This window comes from Vipera berus (assembly GCF_964194415.1).
Source record: "Vipera berus genome assembly, chromosome: 3".
NCBI classification, from domain to species: domain Eukaryota; kingdom Metazoa; phylum Chordata; class Lepidosauria; order Squamata; family Viperidae; genus Vipera; species Vipera berus.
Window position 1 is genome coordinate 105827398 of NC_138204.1, and position 20952 is coordinate 105848349.

General features: G+C 40.9%; 1 protein-coding gene across 1 annotated transcript in view; it reads right to left on the bottom strand.

Moving 5' to 3' along the window:
* Positions 1-20952, bottom strand: part of HMCN1 (hemicentin 1) — a gene marked incomplete at its 3' end in the record, with an annotated part of 484864 nt that overhangs the window by 243339 nt on the left and 220573 nt on the right. Inside the window, 1 exon segment of the mRNA XM_081325521.1 lies at positions 1060-1201. Coding sequence (XP_081181647.1) covers positions 1060-1201 — 142 coding nt within the window.

Here is a 20952-nt window from a genome sequence, read left to right on the forward strand (position 1 = left end):
GTAAGATGTTCTGAGTAGCACAGGTTTTTTTTATTAAAGAGTTTTACAAAAACAAAATTTTACAATATATCCCCAAATCCCTCCCACCCCAAACCCACCCACTTCCCCCCCCCCACTTCCCAGAGCTAAATACAGGATTATAGTTACAATAATCATATTCTAAATAAAAATTATGCATAATATACAATTAACCAAATTCATAATGCGCTTTAACTCTCTTTTAACATAACTACAAACAACGTACCAATAACAATATCCCACTAAAATCTACTCATAAGCTAAATGGTACTTTTTAGTCCCATATTTGTTTTGAATATAATTTATCCATCTCCTCCAAACTGAAATATATCTTTCCTGTGAATGATCCTTCAGATAAGCAGAAATCTTAGACATTTCTGCAAGATTCGAAACTTTAAACACCCATTCTTCTACAGTGGGCAAACTATCCTTCTTCCAATATTGTCCCACCAGTGAGTAGCACAGTTTTTTGTAGCTTTGCTGGAGTTATTGCAGGAAGCTGCAATTTCTTGATGTATTTTGCAAAGTTTTTGGACATAGTTCCCAGTGCCCCGATGACAATGGGGCACTGGAAATATTATTATTATTATATAAATAATATATAGCAATATATAATATATTATTATTATTATTATTATTATTATTATTATTATTATTATTATTATTATTATTATTATTATTATTATTATTATTATTATTATTATTATTATTATTATTATTATTATTAACCATTGTAACTTATTGTCTGCTGCTTTAGCCAAACAACGTGGGAGCCATTTACATGCCATTCCTGCTTATGGGTCCTTCCCATGTTTCTTCATCTTCCATGATCTTTTAAAAAATCACACACTTAGAAATGCCTAGGTATTTTCTGGCAGGCCAGCAGAGTTTTGAAACTGTACAGTAAAGACCTCTGCTTATTAAATTTCATAATAGACATAAATTGCTGATTTTTTTTTCAGTCAAGAGAGTTTCATTAGTTTATCTTCTCAGCAAAGGCAACATTGCTGGTGGGTAGAGGGAGAAAGACCCTGAACATACCTGTTGGATGCCATAAGAAAGATATCATTATGTGTCCACACCACAGTGGGCTTTGGGTAACCTGTTGCAGAGCAACTGATAGACACTTCAGACCCTTCAGTAAATGATTGGTTCTTTGGTGATACAATAACTTTGGGTGCTTCTGTGAAATAAAATAGAACATAGTTTGATTATTGATTATTTTCTTTGCCATTCTGCCTTGCATCCGTTTTTCTGCATGCATGGAAATTTTATATAATTCCCATAGTTATAACCTGAAATCCATAAACAGTTTTATCACATTAATGCATCTGTATCAGACCAGTAATCCAGCCAATTCCCTACTGCCTACCCTTATTTTTAAAAAAGCTCACCTATGCTATCAAAAAGAAATAACTTCTGTATCTTAGACAATCTAAAAGGAACCTCTGACCCTCTTGGAAGATACCAAGATGACTTTTTAAAATTCATCCTATATTAATCCAAAACAGTAAGAATATTGTATTTTGTATTTCAACACATTTTTTTCATATTGAGATTCACTTGAGAGTTCCATCTGCATTCATTTGTGCCAGAGCCAAAAGAAAATAAGTTACAGGAAGAATTATTTTCACTAAAGTCCTAATGACTTTTTTAAGGGTTTTCACTAAAGTTCTGGGAGTATCAATTTCCCAACATTCATCTTTTTTTTTTATTAAAGAGTTTTACAAATTTTTTTACAATACATATCCCCAAAAACCACCCACCCCAAACCACCCCCTTCCCCCCCACTTCCCAGAGCTGAATACAGGGTTATAGATATAATAATCATATTCTAAATAAAATTATCCATTATAAAATTAACCAAATTCATAATGTGCTTTAACTCCCCTTTAACATAGATACATTCAAATTATTAAAAACCTAATAATAATAACTTAAACAAGAATATAATCAATACTAAAATTAATAACAATATCCCTCTAAAATCTACTCATAAGCTAAGTGGAACTTTTTAGTCCCATATTTGTTTTGAATATAATCTATCAATCTTCTCCAAACTGAAATATATCTTTCTTGTGAATGATCCTTCAAATAAGTAGAAATCTTAGACATTTCTGCAAGATTCGATACTTTAAGTACCCATTCTACTATAGTAGGCAAACTATCCTTCTTCCAGTATTGTCCCACCAGTAACCGTGGTGCTGTTATCAAATTCAACATCAGATTGGTTTCTTTAGTATCACAATCTACAACAATACCCAATAAAAACAATTGTGGAGAAAACTTTATCTTTCTCTTAAAAATCTTTTGAATGTTCCACCAAATTTTAATCCAAAAAACTTTTATATTTCTACAAATCCACCACATATGAAAATAGGTGGCATCTAAACTACCACATCTCCAGCATTTAGACTGTAGGTTAGGATACATGTTAGACAACTTTTTGGGATCCAAATTCCATCTATAAAACATTTTATAAAAATTTTCTCTTAAATTTTGAGCCTGAGTAAATTTAACATTTCTAACCCAGATTACCTCCCAAGTATCCAATGGAATTGGTTCCTGGATATTTTGTGCCCACTTTATCATACAATCTTTAACTAATTCCGTTTCCGAATCCAATTCAATTAAAACATTATATATCCTCTTTATATGCGCACGATTTAAATCTCTAATTTGTTTTACTAAGTTTTCATCTGTAGTTGTGATGCCAACCTTCTGATCCAGCTTTCACCTAGCTTTCAATTGGGTATATTGAAACCAAGAGTAACTTATATTTTCTTGTTTTAACTCATCTAATGATTTAAGTTGCTAATTATTCCCTTCCAATCTAAGTAATTCCTTATAGGAAAACATATCCAAACTCACTGCCATAGATATGCCTTCTATCGCGTGTCCAGGAATTCCCCAAATTAGTATTTTATAATTTAACTTATAATAATACTTTTTCCAGACACGCAGCAAGGCACTTCTAAGAATATGAGATTTGAAAGCCCTGTCCACCCTGTCCAGCCCTGTCCTAAAGCAAATATGCATGCCATCCATATACCAAGTCCCAACCCTCAAGGTGAAGTATTCTTTTATTAGTTAAATTAAGCCAATCGCTGACCCATGTCAAGACCACCGCATCATAATACAATTTCAAATTAGGTGCCTTGAGTCCCCCTCTTTCCCTAGCATCTTGCAGAATCTTAAATCTGACGCTTGGTTTTTTTCCCCGCCCAGATAAATTTATTAATACCCTTCTGCCATTCATCAAGGTTGGCATCCTTTTTCAATATACAGTAGGTATCATTTGAAACAAAAAGAGAAACTTCGGCAGAATATTCATTTTAACAGCTGTGATTCTTCCCAATAGAGATAATTGTAATTTTTTCCAATTATTTAAATCCTTTTGTATCTTCAACCATAGTGTTTCATAGTTATTCTTATATAATTTTGCATTTGAAGCTGCAATATACACTCCCAAATACTTAACCTTTTTACTATTTCAAAACCTGTTAATTTGATTAACATTTCTCTTTCTCTCATAGACATATTCTTAGACAATATCTTGGTCTTATTACTATTTACCTTAAACCCAGAAACCTTACCATAGTGAGTTATAATTTCCATCAAATCTATAACCGATTGTATCGGTTGAGATAATGTCACAACCAAGTCATCAGCAAAAGCTCTCAATCTATAATCATTCTGTTTTCTTTTAATTCCCTTTATCATAGAGGACTCTCAAATTTTAATTAATAAAATCTCTAACGTTAAAACAAACAACAATTTTAAACGTCTCTGTTAAACCCCATTTGTTGTTGATATATAGCTTTAATAGAATGTAAGAATCCTTCTCCAAAATTCATTTCCTCAACAACTCTCAATAAAAATTGCCAATTCAATTGATCAAAAGCTTTTTCTGCATCCAAAAATATCAATGCTGCAGGGACTTGGTTGTTCTTATCCAAATATTCAAGCAAATTTACAATTTGTCTTACATTATATTTCATATACCTCCCAGATATAAATCCCGATTGATCACTATAAATCATTTGCTTTAAAACTTGCATTAATCTGTTAGCCAATACTTTAGCAAAGATCTTATAATCTGTATTCAAAAGCGATATAGGTCTATAATTTTTAGGTTGAGTAAGGTCTTGATCCTCCTTTGGAATCAATGATACAAAAGCTGTCCTCCAAGATGGAGGAACTGCTCCTCCAGTCTGAATTTCATTAAACAAGATCTTTAAAGGTTCAATCATTTCAGGCAACAACATTTTATAATAAATTGCTGTTAATCCATCTGTTCCCAGGGCCTTGCCCACTTTCAACTGTTTAATAGCTAAAGAGATTTCCTCTGATGTTATTAAGCGATTCATCTCAAGTTGTTCTTTTGAGAGTGTAGGAAAATGTGCTTCCTGTAAATATTTATCTATATCTAAAGCTTGTATGTTTTCTCTAGAATATAATTTTGAATAAAAATCTAAAAAACTCCTCTTAATCAACTTTTGTTGATAGACTTCTTTTCCTTTATATTCTATTTTATCTATAGTACGTAATTTCTGTTTCTTCCTTAATTGGTAAGCCAACCACCTACCAGGCTTATTAGCATTACAAAAAGTATTATGCCTAGCATAACGCAAATTATTTGCTACTTGGTCAGCCATTAGCATACTAAATTGTTCTTTCAATAAATGTATCGAGGTCCTTAAATTATTATCCAATGGATTCAAAATAAAATCTTTCTCCTTAGATTTAATGTCTTCCTCAAGATCTTTACGTTTTTGCATTTGGTTTTGCCTATAAGCATTATTCATATAAATCAAGACCCCTCTCATATAAGCTTTACTAGCATCCCAAACCATTCCCATCAATGTACCTTTATGCATATTTATAACAAAAAATTCTTTCACATGTTCTCTACATTTCTGCAAGAACACCTCATTTGTAAATAAATATTCATTCAATCTCCAGGATCTTCTATTACCATCTTCAGCAAAAAAAACTCCAACCAAACAGGACTATGATCCGACAATGTCCTAGGAAAAATCTTAACGTTCTTAATCCTAGAGAAAAGATCAGTAGTAATTAAAATAAAGTCAATCCTAGAGAAAGATTTATGTCTATCTGGAAAAAAAGTAAAATCTCTGTCTTTCATATTCCTTTCCCGCCATACATGTTCTGTACCAGCCTGCTACCGGCCCTGCAGAAAAGGCAGGGACAACCCCTCCACAAACGGCAAGAGGCTGGAATTACGCCTGCCAAATTTATTGCAACAAAAACAAACAAGACACGAACCAAGAAACAGAAGCTTAAAGAAACATGAACCATCCGAGCGGTTGCCTTCAGCAAACCAGCCCTCCCAGACATTCCCCTTATATAGAGTTCAGGGCGTGGCTTCTCTCTGCCTCCTTCCGAGAAGCCCCATTGCCTTCCTCTGTTTACTCCTAATTGACTGCCTCCTGCGTCGGGCATCCTTGAACAGGGCCAGCTGTGGGTCATCTTCATCCACACTGTCAGGCTCACACAGCTGGGTCTCCGTGGTGACCAAGTGGGAGGGGCCTGGCTGAGGGCTATCATCAGCAAGATCTTCAACCCCCTCAGCAAGCTCTTCAACACCCCCCTCCTCCTCTGAGTCGTCCGACCCAACTGACGAACCCACAGGCTGACCCTGAATCACAACACTATCCCGCACCGCAGGGCCCTTCCCCCGGGTCTGCCGATCCGGATGCGGTCGGGATGGAAATTGTTCATGAAAAGTGGTCACTAACGCAGGGGCATGAACGGCGGTCGCATCTTCCCAGGTGAAGTCCTCTGGTCCGTAACCTTTCCATTCAATCAGGTACTGGAAACGACCTTTCAGCCAACGGGAATCCCTGATGCTGGCGACCTCGTACTCAGGGGTGCTGCCTCCATCATGAGGTCCTGATGGGGGAGGTTCCGCTCGGCGGAGTGGACAGGCCGGTTGCTCGGGGACCAACAGAGACCGATGAAAGACTGGGTGCACACGCAGGGAACATGGCAGAGTTAAGCGATAGGCGACCGGATTGATGACAGCCTCGACTGGGAATGGTCCTAAATATCGGTGATCTAACTTTCTTTTTTTTATTGAAAAGTTTTACAGTACATTTTTAACAATCCCCCCCTCCCCCCACCCCTACCTAACCCTCCCTATCCCTCCCCCCCATTCCCCCTCCCCCCCGACTTCCCAGAGCTAAGTACAAGGTATAAAAACAAAGAACAATCATAAACATCCATATGCTAAAAACAATAAACTATTAATTCTATCGCCCTCTAGCTCATATAAAATGACTACAAGCAATACTAATGTTACATATAAAAAGAAAAAGAAAAAAAAGGAAAAGAAAACTTATTCAAATGCTAAGTGAAACTTTTTAGTCCCATATTTGTTCTGAATATAATCAATCCACTTTTTCCACTCCATAATATAACGTTCTTGCGAATGATCTTTCAAGTAAGCCGAGATCTTTGCCATTTCCGCCAGGTCAGAAACCTTTAGAGTCCATTCTTCTATAGTCGGCAGTTCCTCCTTTTTCCAATATTGACCTATTAAGAGTCTTGCTGCTGTAATTAAATTCAACATCAACTTAATGTCCACAACAGTAGCATCTGTAATTATGCCCAGCAAAAACAATTGCGGACAAAACTTTATCCTTTGCTTAAAGATCTTTTGCATATTCCACCAAATTTTTATCCAAAAAGCCTTAACCTTTTTGCAGGTCCACCATATATGAAAATAGGTTGCATCTTCACCACCACATCTCCAACATTTAGGTTGATAATTCGGATACATGCTTGCAAGCTTTTTAGGATCTAAATGCCATCTATAAAACATTTTATAAAAGTTCTCTCTTAAGTTTCTTTTTTTTTATTGAAAAGTTTTAAAATACAATTTTCCTTTAAAAATCCCCCCTTCCCCCTCCCTCCTCCCCCCCTACCTCCCCCCCTCCCCCCCTCCCCCCCGACTTCCCAGAGCTAAATACAAGGTATATATATAAAAAGCAATCATAAACAATCATATACTAACAACTATAAACTCTAAAATCCATCACTCTCTAGCTTATAGAGGATAAAACAAACCTTAATAATATTAAATATGTATAAAAAGAAACTAAGATAAGAAAAGAAAAAAAACAACGAAAGAAGACTTATTCAAATGCTACATAAAACTTCTTAACCCTATACTTGTTCTGGATAAACTCAATCCATTTTGTCCATTCCATAATATAGCGTTCTTGCGAATGATCTTTCAAATAGGCCGAAATCTTCGTTATCTCTGCCAGGTCTGAAACCTTTAAAGTCCACTCTTCTATAGTCGGCAATTCCTCTTTCTTCCAATATTGGCCTATCAAAAGTCTTGCCGCCGTGATTAAGTTCAACATCAACTTGGTGTCCACAACTGTAGCGTCTGCAATTATTCCCAACAAAAAAAGTTGCGGACAAAACTTTATCCTCTGTTTAAAAATCTTCTGCATATTCCACCAGACTTTTATCCAAAAAGCCTTAACCTTCTTACATGTCCACCATATGTGAAAATATGTTGCATCTTCATCACCACACCTCCAACATTTAGGCTGATAATTCGGATACATACTTGCAAGCTTTTTAGGATCTAAATGCCATCTATAAAACATTTTGTAAAAGTTCTCTCTTAGATTTTGAGCTTGAGTAAATTTCACGTTCCTCACCCAAATCTTTTCCCACGTGTCCATTGTGATAACTTCCTGGATGTTTTGGGCCCATTTTATCATACAGTCCTTAACAAGCTCTGTTTCTGAGTCAATCTCTATCAATGCAAGATATATCCGTTTGATATGTGCTGGTCCCTGGTTTCTAATTTGCTTTATCAAATTTTCATCAGTCATTGTAAATCCATTTTTCTGGTCTTCTTTCCACCTGGCCCGTAACTGAGTATATTGAAACCAATTTTGAACAACCTTCTCTTCTCGCAAGAGGCTATATGATTTCAAACACCAAACATTTCTTTCCAAGCTGAGGATCTCCTTGTACGTAGTCACATCATGTTTAAAGCCAGCATGTATATTTTCTATTGCGTGTTTTGGAATTGCCCACAATGGTATCTTGCAACTTAACTTATGTCTATACTTCTTCCAAACTCTCAGCAATGCCTGCCTTAAAATATGCACCCTAAACACGTTGTCTACCTTCTTATCATACAACAAATATGCATGCCAGCCAAACAACAAATCATGGCCCTCAAGATTTAATAACCTCCCTTGCGTCAAATTAATCCAGTCACTTATTCCTACTAATGCAGCAGCTTCATAATATAATTTAAAATTAGGCAATTTAAGGCCACCTCTCTCACGAGTATCCTGCATAATCTTAAGTTTAACTCGTGTTTTTTTCCCTGCCCACACAAATTTATTGATACCTCGCTGCCATTCCTCCAGATTAGAATCTTTCTTAAGAATCGGTATCATTTGAAACAAAAATAAAAATTTAGGCAGGACATTCATTTTTACTGCTGCAATCCGTCCCAACAAAGACAATTGCAATTTTTCCCAACTCTCCAATTCTTTTTGAATTTTCCCCCATAGCTTTTCATAATTATTTTTATATAGCTTTGTATTAGAGGGCGACAAAATCACCCCCAGATATTTAACCCTTTTAACAATCTCAAATCCAGTTAATCCTTCTAAGAGGGCCTTTTGCGGTGATGTCATATTTTTGGCCAAGATTTTTGTTTTTTGTACATTAACCTTAAATCCAGAAACCTTCCCATATTGTGTTATTATCTCCATCAGGTCCACAACAGAGTTTTCTGGCAGAGTCACTGTAACAACCAGATCGTCTGCGAATGCTCTCAATCTGTAGTCCTGATCTCTAATTTGAATCCCCTTAATTTTTTCCGAATTCCGAATTTTAACCAATAATATCTCTAATGTCAACACAAATAACAAGGGCGATAACGGACACCCTTGCCTTGTGCCCTTCTCAATATTACATGCTTCTGTCAAGCTATTATTAACTATAATTCGGGCAGTTTGTTTTTGATATAATGCCCTAATCGGTTGTAAAAATTTATCCCCAAAATTCATTTTATCTAAAACTTTCATCAAAAATTGCCAATTCAATTGATCAAAAGCTTTTTCAGCATCTAAAAAAATTAGCGCCGCAGGGATCTGGTTGTTCCTTTCCAAAAACTCCACCACATCAACTATATGCCTCACATTATTTTTCATTTGTCTACCACTAATAAACCCGGTTTGATCCCCATGAATCATCTGTTGCAAAACCCTCATCAGTCTATTAGCTAACACCTTGGCAAATATCTTGTAGTCTGTATTTAAAAGTGATATTGGTCTGTAGTTTTTTACTTGAGTAGCATCTTGATCTTCCTTCGGAATCAAAGAAATAAAAGCAGTTCTCCAAGACGGAGGCACCCTTCCCCCCCTCTGAATTGTCTGAAACAATTCCCTTAATGGCTTTATCAGCTCCAATTGTAAATGTTTGTAGTAGATCGCAGTCAGACCATCCGTACCTGGCGCTTTATCCAACTTCAATTCCTTAATTGCTATAAAAATTTCTTCTTCTGTTATCAATTGATTAATTTCCTCCTTTTGTTCTTGTGTAAGAACCGGGATGCTAGCATTCTTCAAATATACATCAATATCTGTTTCATTAATCTTCTCCTTAACATATAGTTTAGAATAAAAATCCACAAAGGCTTCCTTAATAAGATCCTGTTGAAACACAACCTTTCCTTTGTATTCAATTTTATCTATATTAGAAGCCCTTTGTTTTTTCCTTAACCTGTAGGCTAGCCACCTACCTGGTTTATTGGCATTGCAAAAAGTATTATGCCTAGCAAACCGTAAGTTAGTTGCCACCTGATCAGCCATCAACTTATCAAATTGTCCTCTTAACAGTTTAATGACCTCCTTAATCTTCGCATCCGATGGGTTCAAAATTAGGGCCTTTTCTTTTTCCCTAATTTCATTCTCCAGTTCTTTCCTTCTAGCTTCCAAATTACGTCTATATTTATTGTTCATATATATTAACACCCCTCTCATATAAGCTTTGCTAGCATCCCAAACCATATCCATAGAGGTATCCTTGTTCATATTAATTTCAAAAAAATCCTTCATCTGCTTTTTACATTCTTCCACATTTCTCTGGTTTCTAAACAAATTCTCATTTACGCGCCAGGAGCGCCTATCTCTATTGTCCTTGTTGATCTCCAACCAAACTGGACTATGGTCAGATATAGTTCTTGCACAGATCTTTACCTTCTTAGTCCTAGAAAAGAGGTCATTAGTCAGTAATATAAAATCAATCCTAGAAAAAGATTGATGTCTATCAGAAAAAAAAGTATAATCCTTTTCATATACGTGTGTATCTCGCCAAATGTCTCGCAATTCCAGGTCATCCTTCATTTCAAAAAAAGATTTAGGCAGTTTAGCATGACTCGGGGCACGCTTAAAGAAACCAGATTTATCCAGCTGTACATCGAGGACACCATTCCAATCTCCCATAAGAATAAAAGATTTATAATCCAACTGGGTAATCTTTGTATGTAGTAAACTAAAAAAATCAGTTTGTTGTTGATTAGGAGCATACAGTCCAACTAAAAGAGTTTTTTTGCCTTCTAACAGCAAATCTATCATAACATATCTTCCTTGTTTATCTACTTCAATTAGTTCCGCTGTCAGAGTACTCTTGACATAGATAACCACTCCATTTTTCTTATTAATTGCAGAAGCAATAAATTGCGTGCCCAGCCTTGAGTTCAACAAATACTTTTGGTCCATAACCCTAATATGCGTTTCTTGCAAACAGATAACATCAGTCTTAAATTGTTTTAAATATTGAAAAACTTTCTTTCTCTTCTGAGGTGTGCTGCGAATTGTTAAATGAAAACTCAGCTATGGCCAGATAGTCCACCCAATTGTTTTGCTGCAGATTGACGTAGCAGCGCAGATATTGTTCCAGGATACCAATGACCTTCTCGGTTCCCCCGTCAGTTTGAGGATGATGCGCGGACGAGAGGCAAATCTTGATATCCAACGCATGCATCAACTCCTGCCAGAAGCGGGCTGCAAACTGGGCCCCCCTATCAGAGACGACTCTATCAGGGAGGCCATGCAGCCGAAACACCTGCTGAATGAACATACGACTAGTAGCACGGGCTGATGGTAAGCCGCGACAGGGGATGAAGTGCGCCATCTTGGTCAGCATGTCCACCACCATATACACTGTCGTAAAACCAGAGGATGGGGGTAAATCCCTCAGAAAGTCCATGGACACAGCCCCCCAGGGTCTTTTGGGTGTCGGCAAAGGCTGCAGTAATCCAGGCGGGGCCCCTGTCGCTGACTTGGCCTTCCTGCAGGGGATGCAGGAGGTAACATAGGACTGGACGTCGTGTCGGACTCGGGGCCACAAGAAGGTACGGGAGACCAGGTTCAGGGTCTTGAACAGGCCAAAATGCCCCGCCGCCGGGTTATCGTGACACTGGCTGAGGATGAGTCCCCTGAGTGGCCCTCCCGGAACGTAGAGCCGGTCACGATAATACAAGAGTCCATCCGTGACCGTCCAAGGAGAATCTGGCCCCATCTCCTCCTTCCGCTGAGCCACCCACACCTCCTGCTGTTGTGCCTCCCGGATCCGAGCCCGTATATCAACCGGCTCCCGCACCGCAACAAAAGACTCGACGGGGATCACTGTCCTGGACAGAAGCTTGTCTTCCACTTGGGAATATTCGGGCTTCCTGGACAGAGCATCCGCTCTTTGATTGTGCCCGCTAGGTATGTACCGAACCCGGAAGTCAAACCTTGCAAAGAAAAGAGACCACCGGATCTGGCGTTGGTTCAAATTCCGAGCGGTCTGCAGGCTTTCCAAATTCTTATGGTCCATCCGGACCTCGATTTGATGCCGCGCTCCCTCCAGATGATGCTTCCAGGCCTCGAACGCCGCTTTGATGGCCAGCAGCTCCTTCTTCCAGATTGTATAATTGCGCTCCGAAGGGTTCAGTTTTCGTGAATGGTACGCGCAAGGGAAGAGGGTACCACTGGGCGTTGTTGCCTGGAGTAACACCACCCCAATGGCAATGTCGGAGGTGTCCGCCTCCACAACAAACGGCCGTTGCGGGTCAGGATGCTTCAAGATGGGCTCCTTCATAAAGGCTTCCTTCAAAGTCTGGAAAGCCTGTTGTTCTGGAGCGTTCCACTGGAACCGAGTCTTCTTCTGCAGGAGCCGGGTGAGGGGGGCTGTCAAGGCAGCAAACCCAGGGATGAAAGTTCGGTAATAGTTGGCGAACCCAAGAAGTCGCTGAACATCCTTCACGCGATGCGGGGGTTGCCAACTCTGCAAAGACTCAACCTTACTCGGCTCCATGGCAATGCCCTCAGGAGAAATGCGGTGACCCAGGAAATCGATGGTCACCCGGTAGAACTGGCACTTCTCCAACTTGGCAAACAGCCGATGTTCTCAGAGTCGCTGCAGGACCTGATGGAGATGCTGATGGTGCACCTCACGTGACGGGGAGTAGATCAGGATGTCGTCCAAGTAGATCACGACAAACTGATCCAACAAATCCCGGAAAATGTCATTCATGAAATGCTGAAACACAGCGGGGGCATTGGTCAGGCCAAACGGCATCACCGTGTACTCAAAATGTCCATAGCGAGTACCAAACGCCGTCTTCCACTCATCACCCGGCTGAACCCTGACGAGGTTGTAAGCTCCACGCAGGTCCAGTTTCGTGAATATCTTAGCCTCCCAGAGTCAGTCCAAGAGTTCGGGGATGAGGGGCAGCGGGTAACGATTGCGCACCGTGATGGCGTTGAGTTTCCTATAATCGCAGCAAAGCTGCAATTCGCCCGACTTCTTTTTGACGAAGAGCACGGGTGCAGACACTTAGCCAGGATTCCAGGCGGAATCCTGGCTAAGCAGCCGGAAATCGCTGATATAGCCCTGTAGGGGGCGTTGACCCTGCCTCAGATCTTTCAGGCATCGAGTAGCAGTCTGCGTCTTAATAGGGTCCTCATACATCAGACGCATATGATCACAAAACCCCACAAAGTTGTCCAACAATGGGCTAGGTTGAGCCAGCAGAGGCGTGCCCCAACGAGCTGCATCACCCAAAAGAAGGCTTAACACAAACCCCACCTTATCCCGGTCAGTGGGGAAATCAGCTGCTGTCACACTGATAAAGAGCTGGCATTGTCCCAGGAAAGCAGGAAACAGTTCTGGATTGACAGTAAATTTATCCGGCATTGCAACTTGGCATTTTCTCCTGGGTGGGGGTGATGGTGGGGGTGCAGCATGAACCTGAGCTTGCAGTTGAGCCACCTGAGCTGCCAGCAAAGTGAGTTGCTGGGTGAGCTGAGCATTCTCAGCACGTAGCTGCTCCATAATAATAGTAAGGGGTGGGAGGCTGAAGGCAAACTGTTCTGTACCAGCCTGCTACCGGCCCTGCAGAAAAGGCAGGGACAACCCCTCCACAAATGGCAAGAGGCTGGAATTACGCCTGCCAAATTTATTGCAACAAAAACAAACAAGACACGAACCAAGAAACAGAAGCTTAAAGAAACATGAACCATCCGAGCGGTTGCCTTCAGCAAACCAGCCCTCCCAGACATTCCCCTTATATAGAGTTCAGGGCGTGGCTTCTCTCTGCCTCCTTCTGAGAAGCCCCATTGCCTTCCTCTGTTTACTCCTAATTGACTGCCTCCTGCGTCGGGCATCCTTGAACAGGGCCAGCTGTGGGTCATCTTCATCCACACTGTCAGGCTCACACAGCTGGGTCTCCGTGGTGACCAAGTGGGAGGGGCCTGACTGAGGGCTATCATCAGCAAGATCTTCAACCCCCTCAGCAAGGTCTTCAACAACCCCCTCCTCTGAGTCATCCAACCCAACTGCCGAACCCACAGGCTGACCCTGAATCACAACAATACATCTCTTAATTCCAGATCCTCCTTCAAATCAAAAAAAGCTTTGGGCAATTTCGAATTAGAAAAGTTTTTGAAGGATCCCTTCTTGTCTTCAGATGGGTCCAAAACTCCATTCCAGTCCCCCATCATAATAACAGATTTGTAATCCAATTCAATTAGTCTTTGATGTAAAAATTTAAAAAACGTTTGCTGTTGTTGATTTGGAGCATATAATCCAATAAGAACTTTCTTTCCTTGTAACATCAATTCAATACTAACATATCTCCCTTGTTTCTCCGATTCAATTAATGTAGCCGATAAATCTTTTCTTAAATAAATGACCACTCCAGCCTTCTTGTCCAGAGCAAAAGCTGCAAAATGTGTTCCCAACCGGGAATTAACCAAATACTTTTGGTCCTTTAATGCAATATGAGTCTCTTGTAAGCAAACAATGTCATTTTTATGTTGTTTCAAATAATAAAATACTTTCTTTCTTTTCTGTGGTGAGTTTAAGCCATTAACATTCCATGTCAGGAACTTCACTATCTCTGGTGACCAGGAGCCTTTGGAACATAACCTGAAGATCACCTGTTGCTCTCTTCGGGCGTGCTCCTCCCACAGGCTCTGAAACAGCCGCATCTTGCATAGTTAGACCAGATACAAGCTTCTGTTTTTGCTCTTTTTCCTTATGCTTGTATGCAGCCCTAGTCATCCTCTGTTCTTTCGGGTCCTCCTTTAACGCTAAACTCTACTCCATAATCTCAGCCTGCCACATCTCCTCAAGAGGCAGTGACATTGCCCCTTCACTCCGTTGTTTATCTTCCTGTCTTACTTCTGTTCTTTTAACTCGAGGAGACGGTGGTGAGCCTGCTTTAAGGACCTTAGTATAAAAATCTTTTGCTTTTAAAATTGTGTTCAGCCTATACCTCGTCCCTGCATAATTCACCACAATTCCAATGGGTATTTCCCATCTAAACTGAATTTGTAGCTTCTTTAGCTCATCAGACAGAAAGGTGAAGTCTTTCCTTTTTCTAAGAATTTTTGGGGGTATCTCCTTTAAAATTATAATATCTTGGCCTGCAATTTGGAATGTTTCCCGGCAAAAAGCCTGGATAATTGCATTTCTAATTGATCTCCTGGAGAAGTAAATCACTACATCTCTAGGTAAATTTTTCTGTCTAGCAATCCAGGAATTAACCCTAAATATCTTATCCATCTCTTTAACTAATTCTTCAGGTTTACATTTCAAGACAGGAGCCACTGCTTTCACCACTTCCCATTCCAAATCTTCTTTAGGGTTCTCTTTCAAACCTCTTATACGCAATGCAAACTCCATGTCTCTATATAGTGAAATGGTGACTTCATCTTCTGTCCTGTCAATTTTAATCTCTGCTCTGTCTACTTTCTGTTCAGCACTAATAATTTTATTTTCCAAATTCTCAACATACTCCATAACTGAATCCACATGAACATCCAGGCGTTCAATATGTGCAGCCAAGCCCTGAAGTGCAAGCACTATATCCTCCCTCATCTGCTTGTTTTGATTAACAAATTCTTTCTTTTTTCCTTTATTTCTTACTGTAATACTTGTGTTGATTGCATCACAACTTGCTGAATATCTGCCAATGTAAATGCAGGTGGTGGTGGGGAAGGTGGTTGTGCTGTAGGTTTCATTGTAGTTTGCCCTGCAGCTTGTGGTACAGGTGAAGAAATTGCACTTTTGGAAATTGTAGGGCCTCCCCCACGCCTTGCAGCCATCTCTTAGGTTTTGATTTCCTCTTTCTTCCAGCAGAATCAAAGTTCAAAAAAAAATAAGGGAGAAAAAATAAAAGTTTTTCTCCCAAAGTTCCTTATCCTTCAGTAAAAAAAAAGGGCAAGCTCTCAAATACACAAAATCCGGTACTGGTTAGAATCAATTGCAAATTGTATCTCTTGCTATGTTGCAAAAAGTAGCAACTTTCCAAAACTGTCAGTTCATACAAGAAAGCAACATTCCAGCGCCATTTTTACTCTGTTTCCATCAACTTAAAACTTGAAGAAGATAATGAGTCTGAGTTAAAGTTAAAATCCAACTTGAAAATTCAAATCCTCCTGTTTCGCTCTGCCTGCTTCTTAAAGAAAAAATACTCACAACCCCGTCTAAGCAGCAGATGTAGTTGTCGCGTCTAGTTCCACTCCCTTATGGAGCGAAAGCGTCCTGGGAGCGGAGAAAGCCTGGGCTCTGAGGGAGCGCACCCCGTTAACCCCCAAACTGGTTGAGGGAATCACAGGGGAGCTCTACCTCTACCCAGACAAGCTCGTCTCTCCCTCTTCTCACGAGGGAGAGACTTCAGCACCACGGGACAGCTGATTTTCGCTGTCTCCAAGTGCTCTAACGCTTCCCAAGGTTGGGCGGCTTCTGAAGCGCCGCCATTCAGCATGGCAGCACTACTGGAAGTCCCAACATTCATCTTCATATTTCCAGAAAACAATCTTTTTTTCCTAACAGAAACATTTGTGTGAAGGTTTGATTCTAGTGTTTTTTTTAATGTATTAGTTGATTCAATTAATATTCTCCTTCATTGTTCAGTATATCTTAATCCATAAACCAACTTGGAAATAATAATGATTTCCTGAGAAAAAAAATCACCAATCTCCCCATTTCATAGATAGAGAATGAGTACTACCCATGAATAAGTCTAAAAAATATTGGTCTTTTATATAAAATATTAACAGTCAATCTGTTTTGTTCCAATGTTGACATATGAAACACAAATAAGTAATTAACCTGGAATACTTCAGTGTCCAAAGACCCAACACTTTAGTTTACATTTGGTATAAAAAGGGTTAAGAAACAATGAAGTTTCACAAGGATTGAATTTATTTATCATGCTAAGCCATAGCATGACTTGTTCAATTTTGGCTTAGTTGCTGTGGCATATTCACCATGCTTTATGAATTAGGACTATTCTCTAACTCCACTAGACCAATATAGTATGTTCCGCAAAGCATGCTTACAGCAAACAATGGATTAGTATGATCTCATGTGGAAATTGTGTTTGCAATGGATTAATAAGGTGTTTTATGTGGCAAAATTAAGGAAAAGCAAGCATATGAGCACAACAAGCTCAGAATCCTGCTGTCACTTTACATATATCCATCATTCTCTATGCTTTATGAGTTTACTGCAGGAATGAAATCTGAAGGTGACTTGCACTGCTATAAAAATACATGCAGACAGACACATCTGATAGGCTAAGTAGTTCTAGAATGAAAGACTGGTACCAAATCCAAATAGATTTATATACTGTTTCAATGTATCTGACAGAATTGCATCTGGATCCCAAGAAGTTGTCCAACATGTATCCTAATTTACAGTCTAAATGTTGGAGGTGTGGTAGTTTAGAAGCTATTTATTTTCACATGTGGTGGACTTGTAGAAATATAAAAGCTTTTTGGATTAAAATTTGGTGGAACATTCAAAAGATTTTTAAGAGAAAGATAAAGTTTTCCCCGCAATAGTTTTTATTGGGTATTGTTGTAGAGTGTGATGTTAAAGAAACTAACTTGATGTTGAACATGATAACGGCAGCACGGTTACTGGTGGGACAATATTGGAAGAAGGATAGTTTGCCCACTGTAGAAGAATGGGTGTTTAAAGTTTCGAATCTTGCAGAAATGTCTAAGATTTCTGCTTATTTGAAGGATCATTCACAGGAAAGATATATTTCAGTTTGGAGGAGATGGATAAATTATATTCAAAACAAATATGGGACTAAAAAGTTCCATTTAGCTTATGAGTAGATTTTAGTGGGATATTGTTATTGGTACGTTGTTTATAGTTATGTTAAAAGAGAGTTAAAGCGCATTATGAATTTGGTTAATTGTATATTATGCATAATTTTTATTTAGAATATGATTATTGTAACTATAATCCTGTATTTAGCTCTGGGAAGTGGGGGGGGGGGAAGTGGGTGGGTCTGGAGTGGGAGGGATTTGGGGACATATTGTAAAATTTTGTTTTTGTAAAATTCTTTAATAAAAAAAAACAATTGTTCTGAAGTGATCTGCCATGTGGAATGTGGCCTGAGCTATTTTAATTCCTTTTTAAACATTGCCAGAAACAGACTAGAAGATGCTTTAAATCAGGGCTTTTCAACCGGTGGTACGCGTACCACTGGTGGTATCTGAGCACGTGGCTGTTGGTATGTGGCGTTGCCTTCCTCCCCCCTGCCTCCCCCCTCCTTCCTAGCTTACTTGCTGCCAGAAAACATACTGCTGCAGGAACCTACCAGGCCATGCAAAGAGCGCAGGCGCAGAGTGAGGCCCCGCCCTCCCCTGGGACTCATTGTGCAGCAACCATGTTGTCCTTCCCCAGGAAACAAGCGTGAGCCTGAAGGGGACAGAGCCATCACTCTCTCAGCAGGTAGGTGTTTGCGTTCACTCGCATTCATCTTCTTTTCCTCCCCCCCACGAGCTTGTGATACCCCTTTTAGCCCTCACATGGCCTCCCTCCCGGGGCTCGAGTGATTTCCCCCTCTCTTCTTACTGATGTGCAATGCAAAAGGGAAAGCAAAGCAGCCAGACGGCACGCACCCTCCCCAAGGATTCATCCTGTGGCAGCAGGTGGGAATCGAGGCCCAAGTTTGTTTTCCTGATGCGCGCCAGGGCAAGTGAAGCCATCAGAATGCAGGTCTGGAGGGAAAAATGCGCCCGACTCCCTCCCCCCCACACTGTTCGCAACTCCGTACAGCTGGCCCTGACCTCCGCCAATTGGAGCCTATTGGCGGAGGTCAGGGCCAGCCATATGGAATCACCAGCTGGTCCGTATGGCCAGCCCCAACCTCCGCAAGTGGAAAGTGAGGGAGATTGCCAGGAGCACAAATCAGCGTGTGCTGAGAAACACTGATCTCGCGCTGCTGCAATCTCCCTCGCTCAGTTTCAGCTTGCCTTGCTGCAAGAGAAAGAAAGCTGAAACGGAGTGAGGGAGATTGCCAGGAATGTTAATCAGCCAATCTTGCACTGCTGCAATCTCCCTTGCTCAGTTTCAGCTTGCCTTGCTGCAAGAGAAAGCAAGCTGAAATGGAGCGAGGGAGATTGCCAGGAACATGAATCTCATGGTGTTGAAATCTCCCTCGCTCAGTTTCAGCTTGCTTTCTCTTGCAGCAAGGCAAGCTGAAACTGAGCAAGAAAGATTGCAGCAGCGCGAGATCGACCGATTTGCATTCCTGGCAATCTCCCTCGCTCCGTTTCAGCTTGCTTTCTGCAAGAGAAAGCCGGGCCGCAGGGCCGCCTCCGCAGGTGCTGCTCTAGCACGGAGAGGGAGAGGCCAGTCCCCATTCGGCCTGCCAGCCCCGGGAGAGCCCCACGTGAGCGGCTCGCTGGCTTTCATGCAGGAGTGGCCTTCCCTGCTTGCCCTTAGTTGGCACCGGGAGCAGCCACCACCACCCACCCCACTTTTCGCAAGCCCTGCTATGATGCCGCTGCAGGTTTCCAGTAGCGGGAAGCTCTGGGATGAGGGCCAGTTGGGGGTGAAGGAGTTGGGGCTACTCCGGTGGGCTGCTTCTGTGGCAGTGGGGCATGCTGGTGCCCTGCGCTGTGCTCCGCTGTGGGGGCCACCCTGGGAAAGGTGTAAGCGCAGCTGTAGTCCGGGATGGTCAACCACTCCGAGCCCTGTCTGGCCAGCTTTGTGCCTCTGTCCCTCAAGAGCAGCTGGTTGTGAGTTGCTAGCATGCACTTCCCTGAGTGCCGGATGTCCCCCCCCACCCGGGACTCTGGCCACATCTGCAGAAGGCAAGCGGGGCGAAGGGCACTTTGGTGCATCTTCCATCCCTCCCGTGTGAAGGGCGTCTTCCTGCCCCACGGTCCACAGCAGAATGTTGGTGTGTGTGGATTGACTCTGAGCAAATATGAGGTGTTTCTGTTGCTGGAATAAAGCTTATTAAATGAGCTAGCAACCTCCAAGTATCATTAATAGATCTTCCCCAACTTTCCTCCAGTGCTTCATAAAGAGTTAAGTGGGTGTCAGGTTTCTTGGCAAAAATGGATTTGGAAGGAAGGAAGGAAAGAAATGACAATGGGAGGGAGGGAAGGAAGAAAGGACAAAGAGGGAGGGAAGGAAGGAAAGAAGGAAGAGACAATGGGAGAGGGAGGGGGAGAGAGAAATAGAGAGAGGGAGAGAAAGAGAGAAATAGAGAGAGGGAGAAAAAGAGAAAGAAAGAGAGAAGGAGAGAAAGAGGGAGAGAGAGAAGGAGAAAGAAATAGGGAGGGAGCAAAAGAGAGGGAGAGAAAGAAAGAGGAAGAGAGAGAGAAAGAGGATGAGAGAGACAAGGAGATAGAAAGAGGGAGGGAAATAGAGGAAGAGAGAAAGAGGGAGAAATAGAGAGAGGGAGAGAGACAAAAATAGAGAGAGGGAGAGAAAGAGGGAGAGGGAGAGAAAGGGAGAGAGAGAGAGAGGGAGAGGGAGAGGGAGAGGTGAGAGAAAGAGGGAGGGGGAGAAGGGGGGGAGAGAAATTAAATTAGTAACATGATTGTTAAGTGAATCTGGTTTTCCCACTAACTTTGCTTGTCAGAAGGTTGCAAAAGGCAATCACATGACCCTATAACAATGTGACCATCATAAATATGAATCGATTGCCAAGCTGTCAACACTGCTAACATCAAATGTTATTGCTTGACAAAAGATGAAGAAGTAGCTATTTCATATGTTAAACTTGTGTTTTGCTTTAAGACTTGTGTATTGTTTTAGTTTAAAAATTGAGGGGAGGGAAGAGTAGGAATGCACTTTCAAGGCCATTTGTGTCTCTAAAGAAGATAAGGTTTTGGCGGTTCTTCTAATGGAAGGAAAACTGATTCTTTAAATTAGTTGGAGAATATGATTAATGACAAAATTAGAAAGGTGGAGAATTGTGTTTTAATATATTGTGCAAGGAGATTTCAGATTCCAGCTTCTTTCGAGCAAGCATTTGCCAGTGTATTAGGGCTAATAAAGGACTTTTAAGGTAAACAATGCCTCAGAGTCACTTGAAAAGCCCATACATCGGAAACT